Raw genomic sequence first — 24819 nt, 5'->3', positions numbered from 1 at the left:
GTGTAATTTCTCCACAAAGCAAGAACCGTTCGCAAACTGCAAGCTTCCCATCGTGGTCCAGGCACACGGCCGATCTTTAAAATTTCGATGCTAAGGTCTTTTGCAATCGTATTTAATTCTCGTTCATTTTTTGGTGATTGATGATAAAAAGCATATAATTTATCCATAAATATTTCAAAATGATCATCATCACCATCATCATCAAATTCCTGCCATGTACCCACAAGGGGTGTGCAGGATATGATTGTACTACAATCATATCCTGCATATGATTGTAGTACATGTAGATTGTAGATAAAAAAATTACATCATTACTAACTTCCTATCTACAATTTTCCTCCAAATCAGTCTGTTACTTGTCAAGACTCCAACATTACCAGATCTTATAATTCTATCTTCTAAGGCACTTTGTACCGTATCAATCCACCTATATCATGCTCTTCCTCTGGGTCTTTTTTTCCTGCCAACCTGGCAGAGAACACTTGTTTTGCTAATCTTTCTTCGCCTATTCTGTTTAGGTGACCATACCACCTGAGATTAGCTCTGCTAACGCATTCCTGGATGCTGACAATGTCAAGTTCTTTCCTAATATCCTCGTTTTTAATATCATATTGCCATTGATGCCATCTATTCACTCCTATAATCTTTCTCAAGAATCTCATATCTGCAGTCTATAGTCTTTGGTCAAGTGTTTTACTTCTGTTTTACTTTTGGTCAAGTGATTTCAAAATGAATTATTTCTTTAATGTTTTTTTATCGAATCGTCTAATGCTAAGTGTGAACGATGAACACAATGCCAAATCACAACGTTGGGAAATTTTTGTAGAAGTTTGATTGCAACACCTGATTTGTTTCCTAACATTGCACTATCTCCATCAGAACAAAATGCAATGAAAATTTTTTATATAGTTATGAGAAAATTCATATGAATTTAAAGCAGCAATTACAGCAGCATATACACATTCCACGGTGGTATTTTCTAGTTCTACAAGATTATTAAACAAGAAGAACAAGGGGCTCGCACGAGCTCCCGCGAGCCCCTTATAGCTCACCACTGGTTGTAAGCTGAGTAGATTTTCAGTCTGCCAGCCGAGCTAGTGAATACTTCCACGCCTGTGACCTCAAGGTTAGTGGTTGGAGGGTTGTTTGCAGAATGGTGTTTGATATAATTTTTAATGAAGATGGCAGTGCCGCCGCGTCTATAGTTTAACCTGTCGGTTCTGTATAGGAGATAACCCCTTATTTTAGGGTTGCCCGAGGGTATTAGATGTGTCTCGCTTATTAGAATAACATCTGGTTGATATCTATTAATAAAATCTTGGAGCTCCAGAATTTTGTTTCTGAGGCCATTTGCATTACATGCCACGATCTGAAGAGAGGCTGAAATTAGTTTGTTTCTATTCATCTATAAGTGCTATGAGGATGGCTTGGGTTTCACGTAGGAATCTTTTAATGGAGGTTGCTGAAGGGTTTGACAGGTTGAAGTCTTGTAGCATATTTGCTAGAGAGGCCGTAATAACAGGTGCCAGGTTTCTAGGTGCTGTTGGCTGATTCTTTTCTGATGTTGACTTGTTTGTACGGGCCACATCTGCATAGCTTCTTGTTTGCCTTTGGCGCCCTCTATCTTTGAAGGCCTCTGACTGTGGCCGCCGAGCCTCCGGCTGTGGTGCAGGGGCCTGTGGTATTCTTGTACTGGAGGAGGACTGTTTAGCTGTTGGAACATTTAGCCGAGGCGGTTTTCGGCTTTGTACAGATATTGGTTGGGTGACTATCTCCACATTTCAGACATTTAAACTCAGCTTTACACAGTTTCTGGGCGTTGTCAAACTTTTGGAAGATGTGGCATTGCCCAGAAGATGTGGCACTGCCCATTTCCGGAGTGGCTCTGGTGTGATGATGAGCTTGCAGATCGATTTTAAGTTGTAAATATTTTTGTATATGTTGTGGATCTCTACAAGGACTAACGGCATGGGAGTCTTGTCAGATCTATGCACATTCTGCTGACCTTAATAGGAGGCAGATCCTGTAAGTTAAGATCAGCAGGTATCTCTTCTGGATCAATGTCTTCACAGACGCCACGAAGACCCATCTGAACTGAGTGAGAAGGTATGATACTGAATACCTGTGACGTCAATTTCCTTTTTTAATTTTCTATAATCTGTCACCGTGGCGGGTTGTATCTTGATACCCTCATCAACATTTTCGGCCTTTGTGTAATCAATTTGTAAACTGGACATTGTAGATCTTATAACTGACCATCTGTGTTTTTCCTCTTAGTGTGATCGGAGACACCTTTTCTTTGGGAGAAGCAGTAGAGTCTGAAACTGGAACGTCTTGTTCCATTTCTTTATCTTTCTACGGTTGTTTTGCGCTTCTTGCGTGCGCGGACCTCTTCAAAATCTGAGGGAGTAGAGATCGCCGAGTCCAACTGTTCCTCTATTTTAGCGGCGTCTCACCTGTGACGCTTGCGGCGGGGAAACGTATCATAAAGTTTCACCTTTCCCGGCCAGTTGTTATTAAGCAGCTCGCTTAGTCTGGTGAATTCACGATATACTTCCTCAAATATCGTCTCATCTATTTATTTTCCCATGTCTATCAATGTGAAGTGTCAGAAGTTGAAAAAATAAATTCTTACCGTGCAGTTATAACCTGGCCGGCACTTCTGAAAAACTCCGAATTTTGGATAAAAGCAATGGTATAAAATGGCGAGTTATTCAGAACTCATCTGCAAAAAGTATCACTTACAAAAGTCATTCCCACCAAGATCTCAGAATCACTACCGATCACTCCAAATCTAAATTTTCTCAATCACAATTCAGTCACAATCCCTCGAAATGTTTTGGAATTTTCACAGCTCGACTACCTATGCTAATTACCAACAATGTAATCATTTCTATTTATCAATTATTATTTTAAAATGTTTATGGTGTATGAAAAAAGAGTCTAAGTTTCTTTATATATATTGTTTTGAATAATTGAAAAATCTATTATGGTTATTATTATTTATATTCTCCTTTTATTATAGATAAATCAGACTGTATTCTTTCATTAGTAGAACAAAAAGAGCAAACGTGCTTATATTCTAATGTTGTTAGAGAAGTAAAACTAAGAAAAGTCAAAGGTTAAGGGAAAAAAATAAAACGTTCAGCAATTAGGAAAGCTAGAAATGCAGGGAATGAATTTAAACTTCAATACTTGTAAGCGATTTCGAATTTTTAAAAGACTTTTTTATGTAATCGAAAGTCGATTCAAAACGAATAATGTACAAGGTATCATGTTTTTAACTATAATTTCACAAGATCATTTTTTTTATTTGACTGAAAAATGAACTAATATTACTGCGTTAAGTGAAACGATAAAGCAGGTAATATCAAAAAAGGAAGTCTCACTCTGAAAATGTACAGATTTACTATCATTATGTAGAAAATCACTTTTCCGAACAGCTCCAAATGCTAAATTTTATTTAAAAGAACTGATAATTTCCACAGCGACTGACAGTTGAAGAGGAATTGAAAATAAAGACAAAAAAAGCGAAATCCGTTTCAAATTAAAGATTGATTGTAATGACATAACACTAATTTAATAAAAAAAGGAATCATTTTGTCTAAAAATTGTTATATTTTAATATTATTTTAAGTTTCATTTAAACGATGAAGCTACATTTTAACTGTTTTTTTTTTATAAATTAGAACAATAAATATCTTTTTTTGTAAATACACCATTTTATATATTTGATAATAGTTGATTATTAAGTTTCAAATATATGTAGTATAGTATATATAGTATATATATATAGTATATATATATAGTATATATATATAGTATATATGAGATTTGAGGGATGAGATTATGCCGTTTGAATCAATCGACCGTGAGATGCGGTGATTGATTCATTCAATCCAATACCCTTGGAGGGTAATGGATAGCAATGCTGTAGCTAATGAAGCTCTAACTGAGGCTCGGCTATTGCTGTTACCCTCCTGCCATGATCAGAGCTTTAATAATAGCCCAATAACCTTATCCCTACACTGTCCGCTACAGATAACGGGGAATATGAAAAGCATTCTTGCTTCGCCCCTTTAAGCCAGTCCTTATAAGGATAAGTATAGTATATAGTATATGTGTATGTGTGTACCCTGTGTGGTGGTATTGCTCAGAATTACGTGGTACTTTCGGAGCGGTGATTAATACCCTTGGAGGGTAATGGATGGCAATGCTGTACCAATGAAGTTTAACTGAGCTTCCGTTGTTACACCCTTGGGCGCAGAGTTTCGAGAGTTTGAGTTCGCTCTCTTAAGGGAGCAATATGAGTCTCCGGGGAAAGTGTTCTCCGGCGCGGCCCGCTGAGGGGCTTTGTCGGTGAATGATTTTCTTCGGAATTTGAGCGGTTCTGCTCGGTGGTGGCGTGTGGGTGGAAGGCCATCACTGAGTGGAGCCAACGCTGAGATGGACGGTCTTTCGCCCACGATTGAGTGGTCTAGGGATCGTCCGAATTTTTAGAGAGGGCTTTACCTTTGAATATGGCATTATTATTAAGCATTAGTAAGTGCATGTTTTTTTGTTTTTTGTGTGTAATAATAATAATCGTACTACGATAAGTTCATACATTTACGAGTAATTCATACAAATTCGCAAGTCGACTTTCGAAGTGTGCTGTTGTGAACCTTTATATTAACCCTGCGGAGGTTGCACTCGAAAAAATTGCAACGTAGGTCGCGTGTATCTGAGAGATACATTCATTACTAGTATGTGCTAAAATGAGATAAAACTTAGAAAAAAAAAACACTGCAAATATAATACATGATGGTTTATTTGTTTTCAGTTACAATCTAGAAATTATTGAACAAAGAAAAAGAAAAAAAAAACTAAACCAATATTACAATGACATCGGAGATCGCGGTATCTCTCAGATACAATTTACTATGAAATTAGTAAATTGTATCTGAGAGTTAGAGATGTTTCTTTTATGAGGGATTATAAATCAGTCTAAAAAAATATAACTTTTTAACACGCGTTTTAATTTTTTTTATTATCTAAAAGGAGTTGCGCATTAATAATCTTGAAAGAAAATATGTAACACATTTATATAAATTCTCAGTTGTATTTATTTGCTCTGGCTATAGATTTTGTTTTCACAGTTATATACAGGGTGGCCATAAAATAACTTTCCCTCTTTGGAGGCATCTGTAGCTAAAATTAATAAACGGAATGAGACCAAATTTTATATCGAGACTTTTGAAGGCATGGGGAGATAATTTCCGAGAAAAAAAAGTACCAAGAGTCGCCGATAGGGGAAATTTTGGCGCTGGAATAGCCGAAAACAAGCGGATAATTACATTAAAGGTAGATAAAATGAAATAATAACATTTCGACGGTGTAAGCGACAGCTGCGTCACTCATTCCAGCTGGATATGTGGCGCGTTACAATGATAATAATAATAATAATAATAATAATAATTAAACTAAAACAACAACTTGCGAGAGACACAGAAATTAATGTAGTGATTGAACTCACAGGAAATAATGTTTGATTCATCAGAATCCGGGTTCAGTGGACCACATACACGATTTTCAATGTGCTGACCTTTCTTGTGTACAACAAATTGCATCCGGTGTGCGACATGCTCTACAGCTGAGCATAAGGAGTCGGATTGGATGTTCATAAAAGCCCGTTTTATGTTCTCTTTCAAAACATGCAAATTGGGAACGCCACCAACATACACAAAGGATTTCAAATACCCCCACTGCCATAAGTCACATGGAGTGATGTCCAGGGATCGAGGCAGCCATGCCATCGGAAAGACCTGACTGATAACTCTCTCATTACTGAAATGCTGGCGTAAAAGGCGCGGTACTAAAAGTTCAATGTATGGCCGTACTCCATCCTGCATAAAAATTATAGAGTCCAAACATTATCTTTGCTGCAATGCAGGAATGACAAAATTTTCCCGCATTCGTCGATAAACCTCTCTCCAGTAATGGAGCAGGTTACAGGACCTGTAGGGGCAATACCCTTAAAAAAGTATGGTCCTATTATGAAATCGGCTGTGAAGTCACACCACACGGTTACTTTTGGAGAATGCAGTGGTACTTGTTGGATTGCTTGGGGATGTTCAGATGCCCAAATTCTGCAGTTGTGAGTGTTGACCAACCCATTCAGATAAAAATGAGCCTCATCACCCCGCAATATTCTCCAAGGGCAGTCATTGTCGAACTCCATTCGGGCAAGAAACGTTAGCGCGAATTTCACGACTGAACTTATACGGATAGAAGTGAAGCATTTTCCGTAAGATTTTCCAGACTGTACCATAAGCTATATCAAGTTTGCGAGTTATGGCACGAGCGCTTGGATCAGTACTGGTCCCTGTGTCGTCGAACACCGCAGTAGCAACATCTGTTATTGTCACTTCTTGCACTGTTTTCCGTCCTCTGCCAGGTCTAACTCCTAGTGATCCAGTTTCTTCAAACTTCTTAATCATAGCTCTCAGTGCAACAGCTGACATGGGACCTGTACGCAGGTTATGAAGCCTTCTAAATTCCCGAAGGGCCGCTACGGCATTGCACTGTTTAAGGTAAAACAACTTAACAAGTAAAGCACGCTGAGACAAAGTAGGACGCATATTGAGCACATTCGTCAGTCATTCGAATAACTGCCTGAACGTTCCCAATCCCTTTTAAGTTGAATTGGTGGCGCTGCTGTCACTTACGCACAGTTAAATTTGCATAATCCTTTTTACCTGCGCTTACTGCAAATATTGCCTGCTTTCTGCTCCTCCAGCGCCAAAATTTCCCCTATCGGCAACTTTCGGTACTAAATCATTTTTTCGAGGAATTCATCTCTCCATGCCATCGAAAGGCTCAACATAAAATGCGATCTCATTCCGGGTATTAGTTTTAGCTACAGATACCTCCAAAGAGGGAAAGTTAATTTATGGCCACCCTGTATATTTAGTATCTAGTCTTGCGCATGGATAATGAGAGCTCATTATTGTTGTTAGCGCTGATAATAGTCAATGACAGTTTTCCAGGTGGTTCATATATGCAACGAAACATACATGAGGCCTGAACCCGGATCTTTCCAACCAAAGAGATTCATTTGTACCAACTCGACTACGGTGGGCTAACAAAATTATATAAATTAATTTTTTAAAAAATAGGAAAAAAAATCGATATCTTATCCATAATAGTAATATACTCTAGATTTACTTTTCATGGGTGGATGTCACATAGAAAGTATCATTCGCTTTCTATATTAATACAGATGCACAATCGTGCGGTATAAGATAACTAATTTGTTTATTTAGGCGCATGTCTGTCCACAATACGAAACTGTTTATGTTCTCAACCTTCCATTAAAAAAATAATAAAAAATACTGTCAAAAATCAATTCCATTAGGTCTCAAATAAAAAAAAAATAATAGAATTAAATGTATGATATAAAAATAGCTCTCCTCTGTGTGTGTAGAGTTTTCGGCTCTACTCTGTATTATATCACATCATCAGCTACCTTCAAAACATCGATTGCACAAGTTTCTTTTAATTCAGTTTGACTATTATGTGCTCGACATATGCCATCTGTTTCTTTGTGTCTTTCTGGAAGTAATTTAACAGATACAATCACGAAAGTGTTTGTATCTCTCATTTTTTTCTATTGAAAGCAATGCGATACTTTTAGTGGGTTTCCGCTAACTAAGTCTGACATTTGTAAATAAAATGCGAGACTTCACATGACAAAGGACATTGGAATTCAATACCGAGAAAAAGTTCTTATTTGGAACTTCACTATTAAGACCCAACACTCTACACTTCATCATTTTCCTCCTACCTCTTTCTCACTCCATCATACATTTTTTTTTTAATAAACCCATAATGTGCACTATCATTTATTCAAATTGAAATTATTGTACATTATAGCCAAGGCCATAAAGGTGAATATTCGTTCTATTATTACCATTCTCTCTTGGAAATAGACACTGTGCTGTGATATTTTACTGCCTACCATTCATTTTGTCGATTTTCTGCATCACATGAGCTACTGATAAAGAAGTATTGATTTCAAATCTAAAAATGCCTCACAAAGAAAGAACGCAGAACAGCTGTTGGATAAAGGCTCATTTTTATTCAATTCTACATAACAATGAAAAAAAAAAAAGTTCATTTGGACTACTGTGTGACTTCCCAATTTTGTTACCATTTCAGAGACCTGAGTGACAACAATATATCATCGATAGATAGCGCCACCTTTAGAAACCTGACAGAACTACAGGAACTGTGAGTATTTTTGTACATTCCATAAATTATATGAAATAATATCTTTCATATAATATATGAAAGATATGTCTCCCTTCATTCTTTGTATCCTAAACTAATGCTGTCTAACCATAATCCCCGCTAAAGTGTAATTATCTGATACAGTATTTCCATTTGGTCATGTAATTATAGCAGTTAATCTATTCCTAAATGCTTTTTTATCTGTTTGTTACTACGTCAGATAAATGGATATTAATTTTTCTTTTCATTGTTAAATTTCAGTAACCTTGGCAACAATCACCTTGGTAACATCAGCGGAAATGCGTTTGCAGCACTATCCAAACTGCGTTCATTGTAAGTTACAGTTTGTAAATTTGTAGTTTTATTTAGTGATTTGTGTGTGTGTTAATGATTAAAAGGTAGCATTAATTATTATGATAGAAAAGAATCGAGATTAATAACAATACAAGATTTTTTTTATGATTACCATTCATTATTTCTAATTTCATTTCTTGCTAAATACTATGCAATGTTAATTACCTTTATGCCACAGACAATCGATATATCCCTGACTTTTATTTTCCAGATCTTTGCACGGCAACAAGTTTCGAAATGTACCTACTGCATCTTTCCATCCACTGGTTGCCTTGGAGACGCTGTAAGTGATGTCATAAAGATTCCGAAATCGGTTTTTATTGTGTTTACGCCTTCCCTAATTGAATAACCTGATATCCATTAAACTAATCAAATGCGATTTTTATGTTAAATTAGTAACGTGAGTGAAACATACAAGAAGCAATTAATTTGCTGAACATGGTATGTATCCACAACGCCACCTAGTGAGCCGAATATGTATTAACTTACAGATATATATTAGCTAACATTTGATATTTTTTTATTTTTAATCCCTAATATTATTATAATTTTACATATTTTTTATAAAATCTTATATAATTTAGTGTTTACTATAATAGGACATTAATCTTTTCCTTTTCGGAGTAGCAGTGTATAAGAAAACTTTGATTTCCTGTAAGATTATAATTCCTTTTTATAGTTTCTTTCACACGAATCTCATTTTAATGCAGCCATCTGGAAGATAATCAGCTGATGGTTATACCAAGTGGCAGCTTTGCTCCAATTCGGGGACTTCAGCGCCTATGGTTGGATGGCAATTTGTTCCGAGAGGTACCAGCATTGGGTTTATCCGAATTATCTCAGCTAGAAGCCTTGTGAGTGTCTTTTATGATCACTTTTATTAATTCTTGAACTATGTTGTATACGGAAATACATTCAGTAATAACTGATGGGAAATAAGTAGTTACAGATATTTACTTGTAATATTAATTTACTGTATATTGATTCAAATATATTTACGTATTTGATTGTTGTTGAAACTTCCCTAATCTAAATAGCCCAAAGAATAAGATTTTTTTTTTTTTAATATTAAATCTTACATGAAAAATGTGTTCTTGAGGATATTTTCATTAAGATAGGGATATTGTTATAACTCAATCGCTGCGTGTGTAGCAAATAAATAATCAATTAGGAGAGAAGCAGTTTCTTCTCTTTCTCCCTAAGGTTACATTTTTTGATGTCCATATTTCCACGATATCTAATTGCCTTTGGATCTATTATCTTCGAAAGGGAAGGCAACTGGAGCGAGAACTTGAGACGATTCATCATCACTTTTACGGTGCATCAGAACCCGATGCATACTCCGAATTGTTGAACGAAAGAATGTGATGTAGTAGAGAGAGAGAGAGAGAGAGAGAGAGAGAGAGAGAGAGAGAGAGAGAGAGAGAGAGAGAGGATATGAAGCAATAAGAAGTGGAAACTTAGTTTCCTCTTGATGTAAAACCCGATAACTTGTTTCAGCATCTGAATTCTCGACGAAGCAGAAAAGTTTGAGCAAAAATCGATGCCGACTTACCCATATTTATCAATGCTCCGACAGTTGAACGGAGCCAACGAAAGGAGAGACGTCTAGCCAATCTAGCGTCCCGATAGTCCGTGAGAAGCGATGGATCGTGGAGGGTGACATCAAATTTTGTAAGATTAGTCAGCGTCCTGTCTCGGCTGTTATCTGATACGGACACTCAGCAAAAGACACTTCGTCTGTAGCTGCAAGTAGAAGAGACAGAAATGTGTGAGGGAGGGACACGAATCTCAGAGGTGTGTGTGTGTTGCAGGCCAAAGAAGTGACAGAGTAAATTATAAGTTCTTTCTTTTATACCACGATATAATCATATTGTAAGTTTTCCCATAAATCGTGATTGTAAGTCAACTTAACCCATCTGTCTGTTTCTCTGACCAACATGTCTTCCGATCAGTCAATTGCATACTCTTCCATGTTATAACAATATCTCCTAAGTTTAAACAAGGCTTAACAGGTTTCAAGCTTGACAGTTGTGGTTTTTATCTGCTATATTAATATGACCCAGTGTCGATGCTTCGGAAGGGGGAGCAGTGCACTCACCTCGGACACATCAACCGCTGGAGTCAAGCAGTTTACACATAAACAAAATTTCTCTTTTCTGTCGACAGTAGTAGATACAGCTTGCCAAACAATGTTATTAATACGGTGATGCGTTGTAGCCTTATGATATGAATAATGTATTGCTGTACCCACTCGATTTTTTTTGATCTGTTTGCAAAGTGTTATTATTCCGATGTTTGTCAAGCATGTCCAATGTGTCTCACACAAATCCTAACCCATTAGACTGTTGAAAGATGCGAATGGTGTTATATACATTCGTCAACAAAACGAGAGATGTTTGTCAAATTAAGAAAAAAACACGGAATGATAATAATAAATACGCTGGTGATAGCAGATATTCATGTGTAGGTTTGTTATGGTGATTCTGTGAGGACGGTGCTTCAGCACTGGGCTAAATCATAAGCAGTAATAACACTTTCATACGAAAGTATAGAAATTGAATTCACTCTCCAGCCGACGAAAGAGAGAAATCTTACACATAACATTATGAAGTGAATAATAAAAAACTAGCATAAAGAACGCGATTCTTTATGCGAATTCAAATGCATTCTCAAGTAAGTATGCTGATGGCGAATCACTGCTTTTAGAAAATCAACCATGACTTGGCAAAAAAAAAAAAAAAAAAAGAAGTGCTACCGGAGAATAAGATCATTTCATACAAAAAGCTACGTTTCAAATGCACGCTAGACTACACCGTAAAGCAGAAGTTCACATGTGAATTGTAAATGAGGTTAATAGGTCACAAAAACCATGAGCTGGTAGCATGAAAAAAAAAAAAAAAAAAAAAAAAGACAGAAGTTTGCCTGTTAGTTTATTAGCCTAAGAGAAATAACCTGGTATGCATCTGGAGAAAATTGCAAAATAATAAATACTATTTGTTCGAAATGTTTCAATTATAGCAATAAAAAATATTAGTTGAAATTCAAGAAAAAAAAAACGCTTATTTTTATTGTTATAAGAATCATTACACACTAACATCCTGCCAGAAACATTTAAATAAAACAATAAGAATAAAAAAAGTTTTTTTTTAAATTCTTATTTATTCTTATTATTTTATTAAATGCTTCAATAGAACTTTGGCAAGATGTTCGTTTGTAACGATTCTTCTATTACATGAAAGTATTGGTTATTGATTTTTACAAAATCCAATCGAAAGTCGATGTGTTAAAATAAATCTACAAAATACGTATAATTGTAAACAAATTTTCCGATAATTTCCAATATTTCTAAAACGTAGTAGTGTATAAAATATAATGTATATGAACAAAATAAAATAATCTAATATATATAAATAGAATGTAACGTATATTTTTTCTATTATTTCTACGTACTGGTTTATCAATATACTCATCAGTTTCTCTGTTGCAGGAATCTGGGAGAGAACAAAATTGAAAATATTCCACGTAATACATTCCAGAATCTGACCAAGCTGGCGATATTGTAAGTAGTTTTCATGGTGGATTTCTCGCTTCCTCCCCCCCCCCCCCATCCGTTGTCGTAATGCTTCTTATTAGAATGTTTTGCAATAATAATAATAAGAAGACGAAATAGTTTCTTTTGGATATGATATTTTTCCTATTTTAAAAAATAATTAATTTTTTTTTTTTATTGTTAGCTGTTAGTGCTTTAGACTGGTGTGAACAATAAGATTCGTCTCTTATTGTAGGCCTGAAGTAGCTTGCAAGTATTTGGTCTATACAGCGTGGCTTCTAGACTATGTTAAAAATAAATAAAAATATATAAAAAATTAAATAATATAAAATTTTTTCGTGGATGGGAGTGCCATAAAAATGCTACGTCTTGTTAAGTGATTACTTTAAAGTGTTTACGTGGTTATTTTGGGAAAACGAAAGCCATAAACAGGTCATTTTTGTATATACGATTGCGTGATCTGTTTGCCAGATGCCTAACCGATCTACTAAAGGAGTGGAGTGTGTGTGTGTGTGGGGGGGGGGAGAGAACAGAATCGTGTTGCCTTTAAATTCAGCTGTTTCATGAATGACAGGCACACCACTTGCCGTATCTAAATGGAAGGTTGTCAGCGGGCATCAAAAGTACTGGCAGCTAGCGATTATTAATTTATTATTATTTTTTTTTTTCTCTCAAAGCTTTTCCATCTACTTTTTTGATATAACCCGAGTTTAAATATCGGATTTAGATATTTTAATAGGAATTATACTAACATGATTTTATAATATGATTTTTTTTTTTTTTTTTTTTTTTTTTGTTCTTCAGAATGCTTCATAAAAACGAAATCACTCACATTGATCAGAATGGATTAGATGGGTTGACATCGTTGAAAGTGCTGTAAGTTGTTTTATATTACCGACTCTGTACACTCCTATGTTAAGTAAGCACCAACAGCCCCCTTTCATCCTCTCATAAACAATTCATAACGCATGCAGCGAGCTGTAATGGATAGCGTGCAGATCATGGCCATAATATATGGGCAATTAACGCAGCCAAGTTTCATAGATCGCCACTCATCTGCATTTCAATTACATCGCCTTGCATATTAAATAACAAACAGAAATTGCGTTATTACTAGCCGGTATTTAACTACTAATCCATAATTATGCATTGTGTTATATACAGTTTGGGCTTTCTTGATAACTGAATAGTAGTTTTGCATTTCCGAATAAAAATAAATGTATAAAAATATAAGCTGTTTATTTATTTATTTAGCCAAAGTTTAAATTAATCAACCAATTGGTTTTCTCTTTATGAGTAACTTCAGTGGTTGTGAAATTTTTATGTTAATCGAAAATTAAACTGAAATATGAATGAATTTAACGTTATTTCTCCGAATTCTTATTTTCCCATTTTTCTGTGACTATCTTTATCTAGTTTAGAGAAGAACTTGATGCACACAGCTATTTCCTAATAAAATCGAGAATAAAAATATGTATAATCAGCTTATTTGCGACTGAGTTAAGGCTTTCACCTTCTTTTCCGGCAGGTGGCGCCAGATATCCTACATTGTTGACTCTTATTGTTAGAAATTTCCCTACAAAAAGTTTTAATTTTATACTTTTAATTAGTCTTTGTTTACTGTACAGATGAATATAGGTCTAAATATTTTTTTATTCATTATCGTGGGTTATTTTTTGCGTACTTTTGTTAAAAATTTAATCTGGAATTCCAACGTCACAAAGATATATATTCTTTTTCTTTTAGGGAGATCTACGATAATAAATTGACAGAGCTTCCCGATGCTCTTGCAAGTCTTCCATCTTTAAGAGAACTGTAAGTAAAAATATACATTAAATTGTAATAAATTATTTAGTTGAACTGCTTAGGACTGATTAATCCAGACTCTTATCTCCAGATTTAAAGTTTCGATTACCGAGGATAGTCAATGATTGTATTCAAAAATTTAATTCTTTCATAAACTATTTTATTGTCAAACGTAATGTGCACAAACTAGAGAAATCTAACTGAATAACATTTTTTATTTGATAGTTCTAAAAGGCAAACTAATAATAGCAAAAAAAAACTCATATAATTATTATTTTTTAAAAAATCTCCTTACAGAATCATTGCCGACAATGACATCATGTCCCTTCCCAACGACGCCTTCTCTCACAATTCTAAACTGACGCTGTTGGAAATGGGCGGCAATCCGATTTCTACTGTGGGAAAATCAACTTTTGCCCATCTACCCAGCTTAAAAAAGCTGTAAGTGTGCATAAAACTAAAATATAGGAAAACAAATCCATAGAAATATTATCTGTGTTATTTATTAGGCTGTATTCATTCTTGTTAATATAGAAAAAAAAGTTGACTTTTTTTTCAAGCTTTCGATTTGATTTTTTTAATTCACACAGAAGATGGCACTGCCAATACCCGAACCTTACTTTTACCTGGTTATTATTAGGTAAATTAACGCAAATTAAAAAGTTAAGTTAAACGTAAATTGACAAAAAATGAATTGTTATTGTTATGTAGTATAATCGTAACACTCATTTCTAATTAAATTGACATAAACTTCAATTAGGCAAATGTGGTTGGCGATTGTGGTGCCATCTTGTGATACCAGAATAAACATTTTTTTTCAACATTGCTATAATGATGCTTTTCTGAAAAATCGAGAAAAAAAGATTATTATTATTACCTGCCACATCTAACAAAACTAATAGCAGTCATAATTGCGGAACTTTATAATTTAATGGTAATAAAGTCACATAATTTTCATTAATTAACTACTGAATAAGAGTTAAATTACTTTTTGGAATAATTACGTAATAAATATTTAATTATTGCTCTCGCGTGAAGTTATAGTGCCAGGATGTGCTTTGGAATTGTGGCGCCATCTCGTGACATTAAAACAGTATATTTTAATACATTAAAAGCATGTGCATTTTATTATATTCACATGTTTTTATTAAAACACATATGTTGCAAACAATTATACAAAACAACTGTTGTTCCTTTTTTTTTTTTCCCTTTTAATTTCAGAACCTTGTCCGAAGCTCGTGACATGGAATCATTTCCCGATCTAAGCGGAACGAGTGCTCTTGAACATCTGCGTCTAGACCGTGCCAGAATTCGTACCGTACCAACCGATCTCTGTCGTAAAGTTCCTCAGTTGAAAAGCCTGTAAGTGGCGTCATCTGTTAGCATCTCGGTAAAGTATTCAGTGAGGACTTCTTGAAATTAAAATATTTAATCCTTATTAGACGAGGGCTACTTTATTTTTTATTTTTATTATTAATGGTTAAAGTTATTCAAAAGTTGTTCGCGTAGAAGCTCTCTCCACATATGCATATTATATATTTAATCAAAAATTGAACATTTACTTCTCTAGAAAAAAAAAAAAAAAAGAAGTAATTTTTCTCAAGTTATTTATTTATTTGAACCAAGTTCTATCAACTCAGCGGATTCTTACTGTTTTGCAGGAATTTGAAATCAAATCGTCTCAATTCTTTAACTTTCTTAAAGAGCTGCAAAGAATTACGCTTTCTGTAAGTATTTCGCCATTTTGTACCCTCATACTTGCTAAAGCAATGTTTACAATTAATATATACTATTATACTTAAATTGCATTTGAATTATTAGGCTATTTTTATTTTAAATTGATTTTTTTTAAATTTTTTTATTTATTTATTTTTTTTTTTTTTTTAACCTCAGTGACCTCAGCTACAACTTGATCAAAACCTTGGACGAGACCCCTTTTCTCAACCAGAACAAACTCCTCGATCTGTTTTTAAGTAACAATTTCATTCCACGCCTTCCCAAAGATGCCTTTTGTGGTCTTGAAAGCCTGCAGGTTTTGTAAGTATTTCCCTTTTGATATTTTTGTACGGATACATTAATTACATTATAATCAACAATATTTAGCCCCAAAATCTCTTGTAGTGAAATTTTAAACGGGTCATGTCCGTAAATATTTGAAGGGACCGGGCAAATTTCACACATCTTATATACATATAATATTTCGGTGTATACAAGAGATATGGTGTGACTGCAACATTCCTTACTTTGGCCAGACGGATAAGTCTATTGAACTGCGTATGGAGGTGCGCAGGAGGGACATCGCTTACAAGAGAACACGTGCCAGTGCTCTATCGAGCCATATCCTTTTGTCTGCCGATTCTGATGATCAAACCATACAATTCTTTGGGATAGATCTAACAACATTTTCTTTTGCCATGACGAATTGGAGAGAACAATTGTAGAATCTAGAGAAATCATCCTCAACCCTGTACATTTAAATAATAATTTAAGCTACAACCTCCCAGACTGTCATTCTGCTGTGATCAAATACTGGCGCTCACGAGATGCTATACGTACGCACTCACTCAACAATGTGGCCAAAGCAGGAACAGCTTTGAATATGTTAACTACAACGTTTTCACGTTAAATATATATAGTGACTTTTCTGTGCTGTTCACAGCTTTTTATCTTTAATGTTTAATGTTTCTTTTTGTATAAAAACACCTGAAGAAGGATGTAACAAGCCGAAACTAGTCGTGTGATACCATTAAACCTTATTCCTTTACTCTCGGTTTATGTCATTCAGTTCTTTTAAAAAATATGCTTAACAACCGGGTAAATCAACCTCAGTACACACACACACACACATATATATATGTGTGTGTGTGTGTGTGTATATTCCTGAGCTTCTACTCAGTTAATGATACATTTTAAAGAATAAATTTTTAAATGACTTTAAACCGAGATAAAATATTAAATTTTAATGAAAATGATACAACTAGTTTCAGCCTTCTTCGGGTATCCACTAAAGGTAGAATACAGTAATAAAAAATTGAAGTTACAAAAAACCGAAAATTACAGGTACAACCGAAAATTACAGGCAAAAAATGCAATACATAATTGACACAAAAAACGTTGTATTTTTCAAGTCGTTCTATCTAACGTGCTATTGTTTGTTGCGTGCGTGCTTGCAGGTTCTCATGAGCGCCAGTATTGAACAACTGCGGTATGACTATCAGGGATGTTATAACTCAAATTGCTGTTCAAATGTTCAGGATTAAGGAGGATTTTCCTGGACTCCACGATTTTCCTTTCAAATCGGCAGCGAAGAATGTTTTGGGATTTATCCCAGCAAACTGAGTGACTCTGTAGATTGTCATGAGGGTTATTAGAGAAAAGAACATGACTGGATAGCGCAGATGCATGTTATAGGAGATGTCTCTCTTATGCTCCTCTATACGTAGTTCAATAGATTTGTTAGTCTGTCCAAAATAAGGAATATTACAATCGCACCATAACTTATATATACCTGTATATTTCAGATTGTGATGAATAGGCTTCGGATGGCTTATAAGAGAACGAACTTTAGGGAGTGTAGTGAAAAACGTCCCAATGTTGTATTTTTTAAGGACTTTAGCCAATTTATTGGAGACTGAACTAATGTAAGGTATTGAGATGCTACCTTTAAAATACAAGTTATGGTGTTCCGTAGTACGCTGCCTAGGAGGATCCAGAAGAAATTTCTTATTTGTTTTTTCAGAATATCCACTTTGTTTAAAGATAAGAGGAAGTTGTTCAATTTCTTTTTGGAGTTCATCTGGTTCATTTAAAAGAGATCGTCGTCTGTGTCCTAAGGTAGAAATAGTTCCGAGCTTTTGTGATGGAAAGTGATGAGATTGACAGTGCAGATGTCTCTTAGTATGAGTGGGTTTTCTGTATACAGAGATTTTATATCTATCAGAGCATCGAGTAAGAATTACATCCAGGAAATGAAGGCAATTATTTCGTTCTAGGTTCTGCAGTGAATTTTATATTAGGATGTTGGTTGTTAAGATGTTGAAGAAAATCCATGAGAGATGTTTGTGTCCGTGACGCCATGTAATGAAAATGTCGTCAACATAACGTCTCCAAAGTTTCGGCTTAAATGAGAAGGACGATATGGCTTTCGTTTCAAAATCTTCTAGGAAAATGTTTGCTAGAACCGAGGATAAAGGGTTGCCCATTGCTAGGCCTTGGTTTTATTTGTAAATGGAGTCCCTATATCTGAAGTAGCCAGATTGGATATAATGCTTTAATAAAGCAAATATCTTTTTTAGATAATTTGTCCTTAAGTAATGTTAATATGCCCTCCGTAGGGGCGTTAGTAAATAATGAGATAATGTCAAAACTTGCGATGATATCATTTTCACTGATTGAAATATTTTTGATACCAGAAACGAAGTCTGTGGTGTTTTTGATGAACGATGAAGATTTATTGGAGAAACACTTGAGGTATTCTGCAAGATGTTTCGAAAGCTTATAAATAGGACCATCAATTCCTTCCACAATTGGGCGAAGAGGGTGTTTGTGGATCTTCTCTGTAATATTCCTTATTTTGGACTAACAAATCCGTTGAAATGCGTATTGAGGAGCATAAGAGAGACATCTCCTATAAAAGATCACATGAGATTGTGATGAGGGTTATTAGAGAAAAGAACATGACTGGATAGCGCAGATGTTCTTTTCTCTAATAACCTTCATGACAATCTACAGAGTCACTCAGTTTGCTGGGATACCAAAATATTTTTCGCTGCAGATTTGAATGGAGAATCGTGGAGTACATGGAAATCATCCTTAGTCCTGAACATCTGAACAGCAATTTGAGTTATAACATCCCTGATTGCCATGCTGCAGTTGTTCAATACTGGCGCTCACGAGAATCTGCAAGCACGCGTGCAACAAACAATAGCTCGTTAGATAGAACGACTTGAAATTTGAAAACGACGTGAAAATATGTATAGTTCAAAAATCCAGCTAACTGCCTTTTTGTTCTCGTATAGGGAGTAGGCGACCCCGTTTTTAAGCCCTATCTAACTTTTGGAGACCGAGTGGGCAGTTTAATCTCCACTGGTAGCCAAACAGAGATAGCTGGCCCGAGGTATCACTAATTAATCGGCACGTAGTGAAGAAGGCTGCTAGTAAGTGCCGCCATCTGGTGGTCCCTAACTGTAACACAATATATTTAATGTCTGGAAATAGTGTGGGTTCGACGGCCGATTTTCTTGAGTTTACGGGACGAAAAACCTAGAGATCGACTAACTCTGGAACCGGTCGAGAAAAGGCTTAGAAAAAGTTCCTCTAGTCGGCGACTAGAGGAACGTACGGTCAAGCGCTGTAGAGTGCAAACGCCACTTCTACTGAGCTACACAGGCTCCATACATTGAAGAAACTACTTTTTTTTTTTTTAATGCAGTGGAAATATCCACCACATCATCACAATGCGTAGTGCAACGAATTCCAATATCTCCAAATGAAAACAGTGTTATTTTCTCGTCATAATGTACCTGAACAGAATAAATAACGTTTTTCTGATTTTCTCCTACGTTGTTCCATAACGCCGGCTATAAATGCATATATACATTTATACATACATTTACACATTACAAACCTGACTAGAGGCAAATAAACTGTACTTCTCTGCTCAAACATCAATTTATCACTTGAATTAAAGTGCAAATCAACATGAAGCATAATTTCTTAACGACAAAGAAACATTTCCACGTTTCACTGATTATTAGACTATTAACAGGCATATAAAAAATAAAATGGTGTCTTAACTTATTCTTATTAAATATAGAAATTATTCAGAAAACATAAGTTTTATTATTAATTAATTAAGTAATTATATATAAAACATGTTTTTGTTAATACTAATAATCAGTATTCAGAAAAAATATTGAAAATATTATTGGTTTCAAAACAGTCTTCTCTAAGCATTATAACCCGATACCTTGATGTGTTGCTTTTTATAAAAGAATAGAATTTCTTTTTGAATTCTTCTCTAATAAGAAAAATATAAAAAAGACAATTAATGAAATCAACTGCTGTAATGGAAACTCGTGCTCGGTTAGAATCATAATGGAGTCTGCCTTACTCGTTTACTAAAGTATTAAATTCAGTGTTTTTAATTGATCATTTGGTATTTTCCCATCTGCTTAAAATAATAAATTTCTAAAAAAAAAATAAAGTATCCGATATTAATAATAGAGATGCTACATTAAGAGAAACGAGAATACATTCCACAGTTAAATACATGAATTCGAAATAGCGGAAACGAAATTGTTGCATTGATTGAGTTCATTCGACCCGAAATTGTTGGAATAAGTGAAACGTGGTCGGATGAGGGTGACATCCTGACAGGAATGGAGATGAACGGATATGATATTTTTCGTGAAGACAGACAGGAAAGAAAGGAAGTAGGGGTACTGTTGATGGTAGCAGATGAGTTGTGTCCATCTAAGACGCATTTGCAAGGGACAAACAGTTGCAGCGGTTTTGAGGCGACATAGTGTGAGGTGGAAGTGAACAGGATTGAAATATTTAGTTGAATATTGCTATAGACTTGGTAATATAAAGGCTAATGAGAAGGCAAATTAGCTTGGCTAGCAAGAAGCGAGTGGTCATTATGGGCCAATCTTATTACCATAATTAAAGAGACTATATCTGGAAGCAAGTGGAATGAATTTCTGTAGTTTTTTTAGACAGTTACCTGAGGCAGTACATAACAGAGGATACACGAGAATTAAGGATTTCGACTTGACAACCCCACTAAGTTGCCCATTGAACGAGTGTATTCAAGTCCTCTTGCAAAGCCACAGCATCGCTCTACTCCTGATAGCTCTCCCCCAATTTGCCATCATCTGCAAACAACTGCATATCACCATTCAGACCTCTCTAAATATCATTTACATACAAATTAAACAGCAATAGACTCGAAAACCCCTTGGAAATATCGCTCCTCCACAGACAACTCGCTGATACCTATCAGACAGCCAATCTGCAAATCCTGCGAACTGATCTACTCTTCAGCTCCATTCGTCACAATTTAATTACCAGCTTCTCATGTGGCAATTCAACGAAGGCCTTTGCAAAATATAAACATACAACTATGTATGCAACACCCTTATCCAATGCATTTTCCACCTTATTCTATTAAGTAAGCAGTCATTTTCATATTTCACATTTCATTTTCATAAGCAGTCAAGTAAGCAGTCATATTAAGTCATTTTCCACCTTATTCTATTAACTAAAACACGATCTTCATTTAACGAACTCATGCTACCCATCAAAGATGGTTTTTCTGTTGTCAACCCTATTTTGATTCTTAGTCCTAACTAACTTTTCCAACATCTTAACCACAACCTCCAGACACACACAGAACTGACCTGTAATTGACATCTTTAGTCTTATTACCTTCCTTATGAAGGGAACAATTTTACCCTTTACCCACTCTTTGGTACTTTTATATTTCCTCCTTTGGAACTTAACTTGGTATAAGATTCACGTTAAAAAGATATGTAAAAGCTGTTATTTAACTCCCCTCAAAACACGTGGTGAAATAGCATCAATTTCCACAGCTTTATTAACGTCAAGTTTATTCAATTTTTCATGTACTTGCTCCTCACACTATCCGAGTTCTTCATGATCATTAACCATTCTTTCTTTCTTTCCTAATCATTCCATTCTTCATTAATCATTTCCATAATCATTCTTTCTTCTACATATCGAAATCATTTCAGAGGATTTTTTTTTATCCGCATTAGCTAACTGCTGCTCATACCGCCCTTTTGCTACCCTTATCACGCGAGTTACCTTCCTCGCCTGCTCTTTGTATTTCTCATGCAACTGCTTCTTCCATAATAGATTCTTCCAGATTGCATACCTTATCTCTTGATTCATCCATTTCACACCTGCGAAATTTACCCTCATGTCCTTTGGAATACATTCTGATATTGCCGCCACCAAATAGTTCATGAGTAGGGCCCAAGCAGCTTTGATATCCTTTCCACCCTGTTCCTCTTTCCAATTTATTACCGCGAGCTGTTTCCTGATCTTTTCATAATAACCAGCCTTATAATTCCACATTTATTCCTATCTAATAGACATCCTCATATGACTGGTCATTCTCACCAATTGATGGAAGATTTAATACCCCATTTATAATAACGTCATCTGATGCGATGATCAAATCTAAAACCCTTGATCCTAATGTACCCTCTGTTATGTATTGCCCAAGGGAATTGTCTCAAAAACTACAGAAATTCATTCCACTTGCTCCCAGATGTACGATGTTCACTTCCACCTCACACTATGTCGCCTCAAAACTGCTGCAACTGTTTGTCCCTTGCAAATGCGCCCTTAGATGGAACACAACTCATCTGCTACCATCAACAGTACTCCTCATCCGACCACGTTTCACTTATTCCAACAATTTCGGGTCGAATGAACTCAATCAATGCAACAATTTCGTTTCCGCTATTTCGAATTCATGTATTTAAGTGTGGAATGTATTCTTGTTTCTCTTAATGTAGCATCTCTATTATTAATATCGGATACTTTATTTTTTTTTTAGAAATATGTTATTTCAAGCAGATGGGAAAATACAAAATGATCAATTAAAAAACACTGAAATGAATACTTTAATAAATGAGCAAGGCAGACTCCATTATGATTTTAAAAGAGCTCGTGTTTCCATTACAACAGTTGATTTCATTAATTTTGTCCTTTTCTATTTTGTTTTCCTTTCTTACTAGCGAAGAATTCAAAAACAAATTCTATCCTTTAATACAAAAAGCAACAAATGAAGGTAATCTGGTACCAATGCTTAGAGAAGACTATTTTGAAACAAATAATATTTTCAATATTTCTTTGTGTTTACTGATTATTAGTATTAACAAAAACATGTTTTATATATAATTACTTAATTAATAAATAATAAAACTTTTAATTTCTGAAGAATTTCCAATTTTAACAACATTAGGTTAAAACACCATTTCATTTTTTATATATTTATTAATAGTCATGTTTTTCAATTGTGGTAGTCAAGGTTCGATTGGATTGTGACTTTTATTCCTGTTGCATAGTCATTTTGTTCATGAATTGAATTCGGTTACGAGAATTGGTTAGACGTTGATTGATTTAGATGGAATTTCGGAATTGTAGTGAATTCTGAAAAAGAAAATAGGTCATTGGATTTTAACGGTAGCTGTCGCAGAAAGCAAACTTGTGGAAAACTTTACCAGGTGCATTCGATACAAAGGAGTGGATTTTGATTGAGATTCGCTCAGCGAAAGGTAAGGTTTCGCTATTAATTTTTAGTCTTAGTAGTTGACCCCTTCCCCTATCAAAAGCTACTAGACGTAATTAGGACTGAAATAGACACTGACGCCCTGATAGAAACACTACACAAAGATCTGGCGCTAAGCCTGCTCCAAAAATTACTAATTAAATTTGAAGTGGAATGGCCAGGATACTTGAACCTGTACTCCACAACGAAGGACGATGAGGAAAGCGAGGATACTGCTAATACAGAGAAAAAACTGGATTTTGTGCCCCCCCCCCAGGAACAAGGAGAGACTCACCCGCGGAAAAAACGCAAAACACAGACGACAGAACCACCCACAGATGAAGGTATGGAGGAAGACGGATACAACTCTGACCCTCCTGCCTCCACTGAAGAGAAATTGTCTCCAATTATCTTAAGAGAAAATAACAGGTGGACGGAACTAATGGCCTCCATGACTAGTCTACAGATAGCTTATACAACAGCAAAGAATTTAGACGATGGCATCAAAATCCAGCCTGCCGCTATAATGGACTACCGCAGACTCACAAAGGAGCTAGACAATAAAGGTGTACAATACCACACCTTCACTCTCGCCTCCGAGAGGAGCCTGAAGGTGGTTCTCCGTGGAGTATCAGAGCACATACATCAGAAGACATAGCCGCCGATCTCTGCTACAAAGACCTACCACCCATCAAGGTCAGCAGAATGACCAGAGCAGACAAAAGTCCGATGCCACTCGTCTTAGTAGAGATCCACCAGGCATACAAAAACATATACGAACTAACATCAATTTGCGGGCTAAAAATCAGCCCGGAACCACTAAGAAAAAGGACCTCATCAGGACAGTGCCACAGGTGCCAAAAGTATGGTCATGCCCAGAGATTATGTAAAGCCGAATACAAGTGCTTGAAATGCAGTGAGAGCCACCCCACAAACACCTGCACCAAGCCAAAATCTACCCCGGCTAAATTTGCAAACTGCAGGGCCCCGCATCCAGCAAACTACAAAGGATATATACAACACCCCCCCCCCCCCAAAAAAAAACAGACGATCTGTTCCCTCTACTAATCTACAAAAACCATAGCAGTAGTCCCAGCTCCTCAACGCACCAGAGGTCGATAAAACACGATACAGAACCAACTGCCGCAACCAGAATCCCCGATCGAAGCAAACCTCAAACGGCAGACGAAGACCTACGCAGATGTAGTCCGCTCAACAAAGGCCGCTCAGGAACAATACCACCCAAATTTAGCAGCCGTCATCACAAACTCCCTCGCAAATATTCTGCAAGACTTCAGCAAATCTAACCCCACATCGGACTCCAGAAAAATATTTCTACAAGAAACCCAATCCATCCTAGCAGCTCTCATAAATGCATAAAAACAAAAGCACCCAGTTTCCCTGCAGATCTTCGCTTGGAACGCGAACGGACTTAGAAACAAGATTCTGGAACTCCAAGAATTCGCAGTGAGATACAACCCAGACATTATCCTAATAAACGAATCCAACTTAAGACCAGCAGACAACCCCA

General features: G+C 35.7%; 1 protein-coding gene across 1 annotated transcript in view; it reads left to right on the top strand.

Moving 5' to 3' along the window:
- Positions 1-9349: 9349 nt before the first annotated feature.
- Positions 9350-24819, top strand: part of LOC150105814 (uncharacterized) — a 29858-nt gene continuing 14388 nt past the window's right edge. Inside the window, exons 1-8 of the mRNA XM_090394569.1 lie at positions 9350-9479; positions 12116-12187; positions 12983-13054; positions 13925-13993; positions 14282-14425; positions 15206-15346; positions 15646-15711; positions 15878-16021. Coding sequence (XP_090250695.1) covers positions 9358-9479; positions 12116-12187; positions 12983-13054; positions 13925-13993; positions 14282-14425; positions 15206-15346; positions 15646-15711; positions 15878-16021 — 830 coding nt within the window. The 5' untranslated portion in view covers positions 9350-9357. The remainder of the gene's footprint in view (positions 9480-12115; positions 12188-12982; positions 13055-13924; positions 13994-14281; positions 14426-15205; positions 15347-15645; positions 15712-15877; positions 16022-24819) is intronic.

Source organism: Typopeltis vanoorti, chromosome 6 (genome assembly GCF_054136105.1).
Source record: "Typopeltis vanoorti isolate ZY-2024b chromosome 6, IOZ_Tvanoo_1.0, whole genome shotgun sequence".
Lineage (NCBI taxonomy): Eukaryota > Metazoa > Arthropoda > Arachnida > Uropygi > Thelyphonidae > Typopeltis > Typopeltis vanoorti.
The sequence above is the reverse complement of the archived record's forward strand: the minus strand, read 5'-3'. Positions and strand labels throughout refer to the sequence as shown.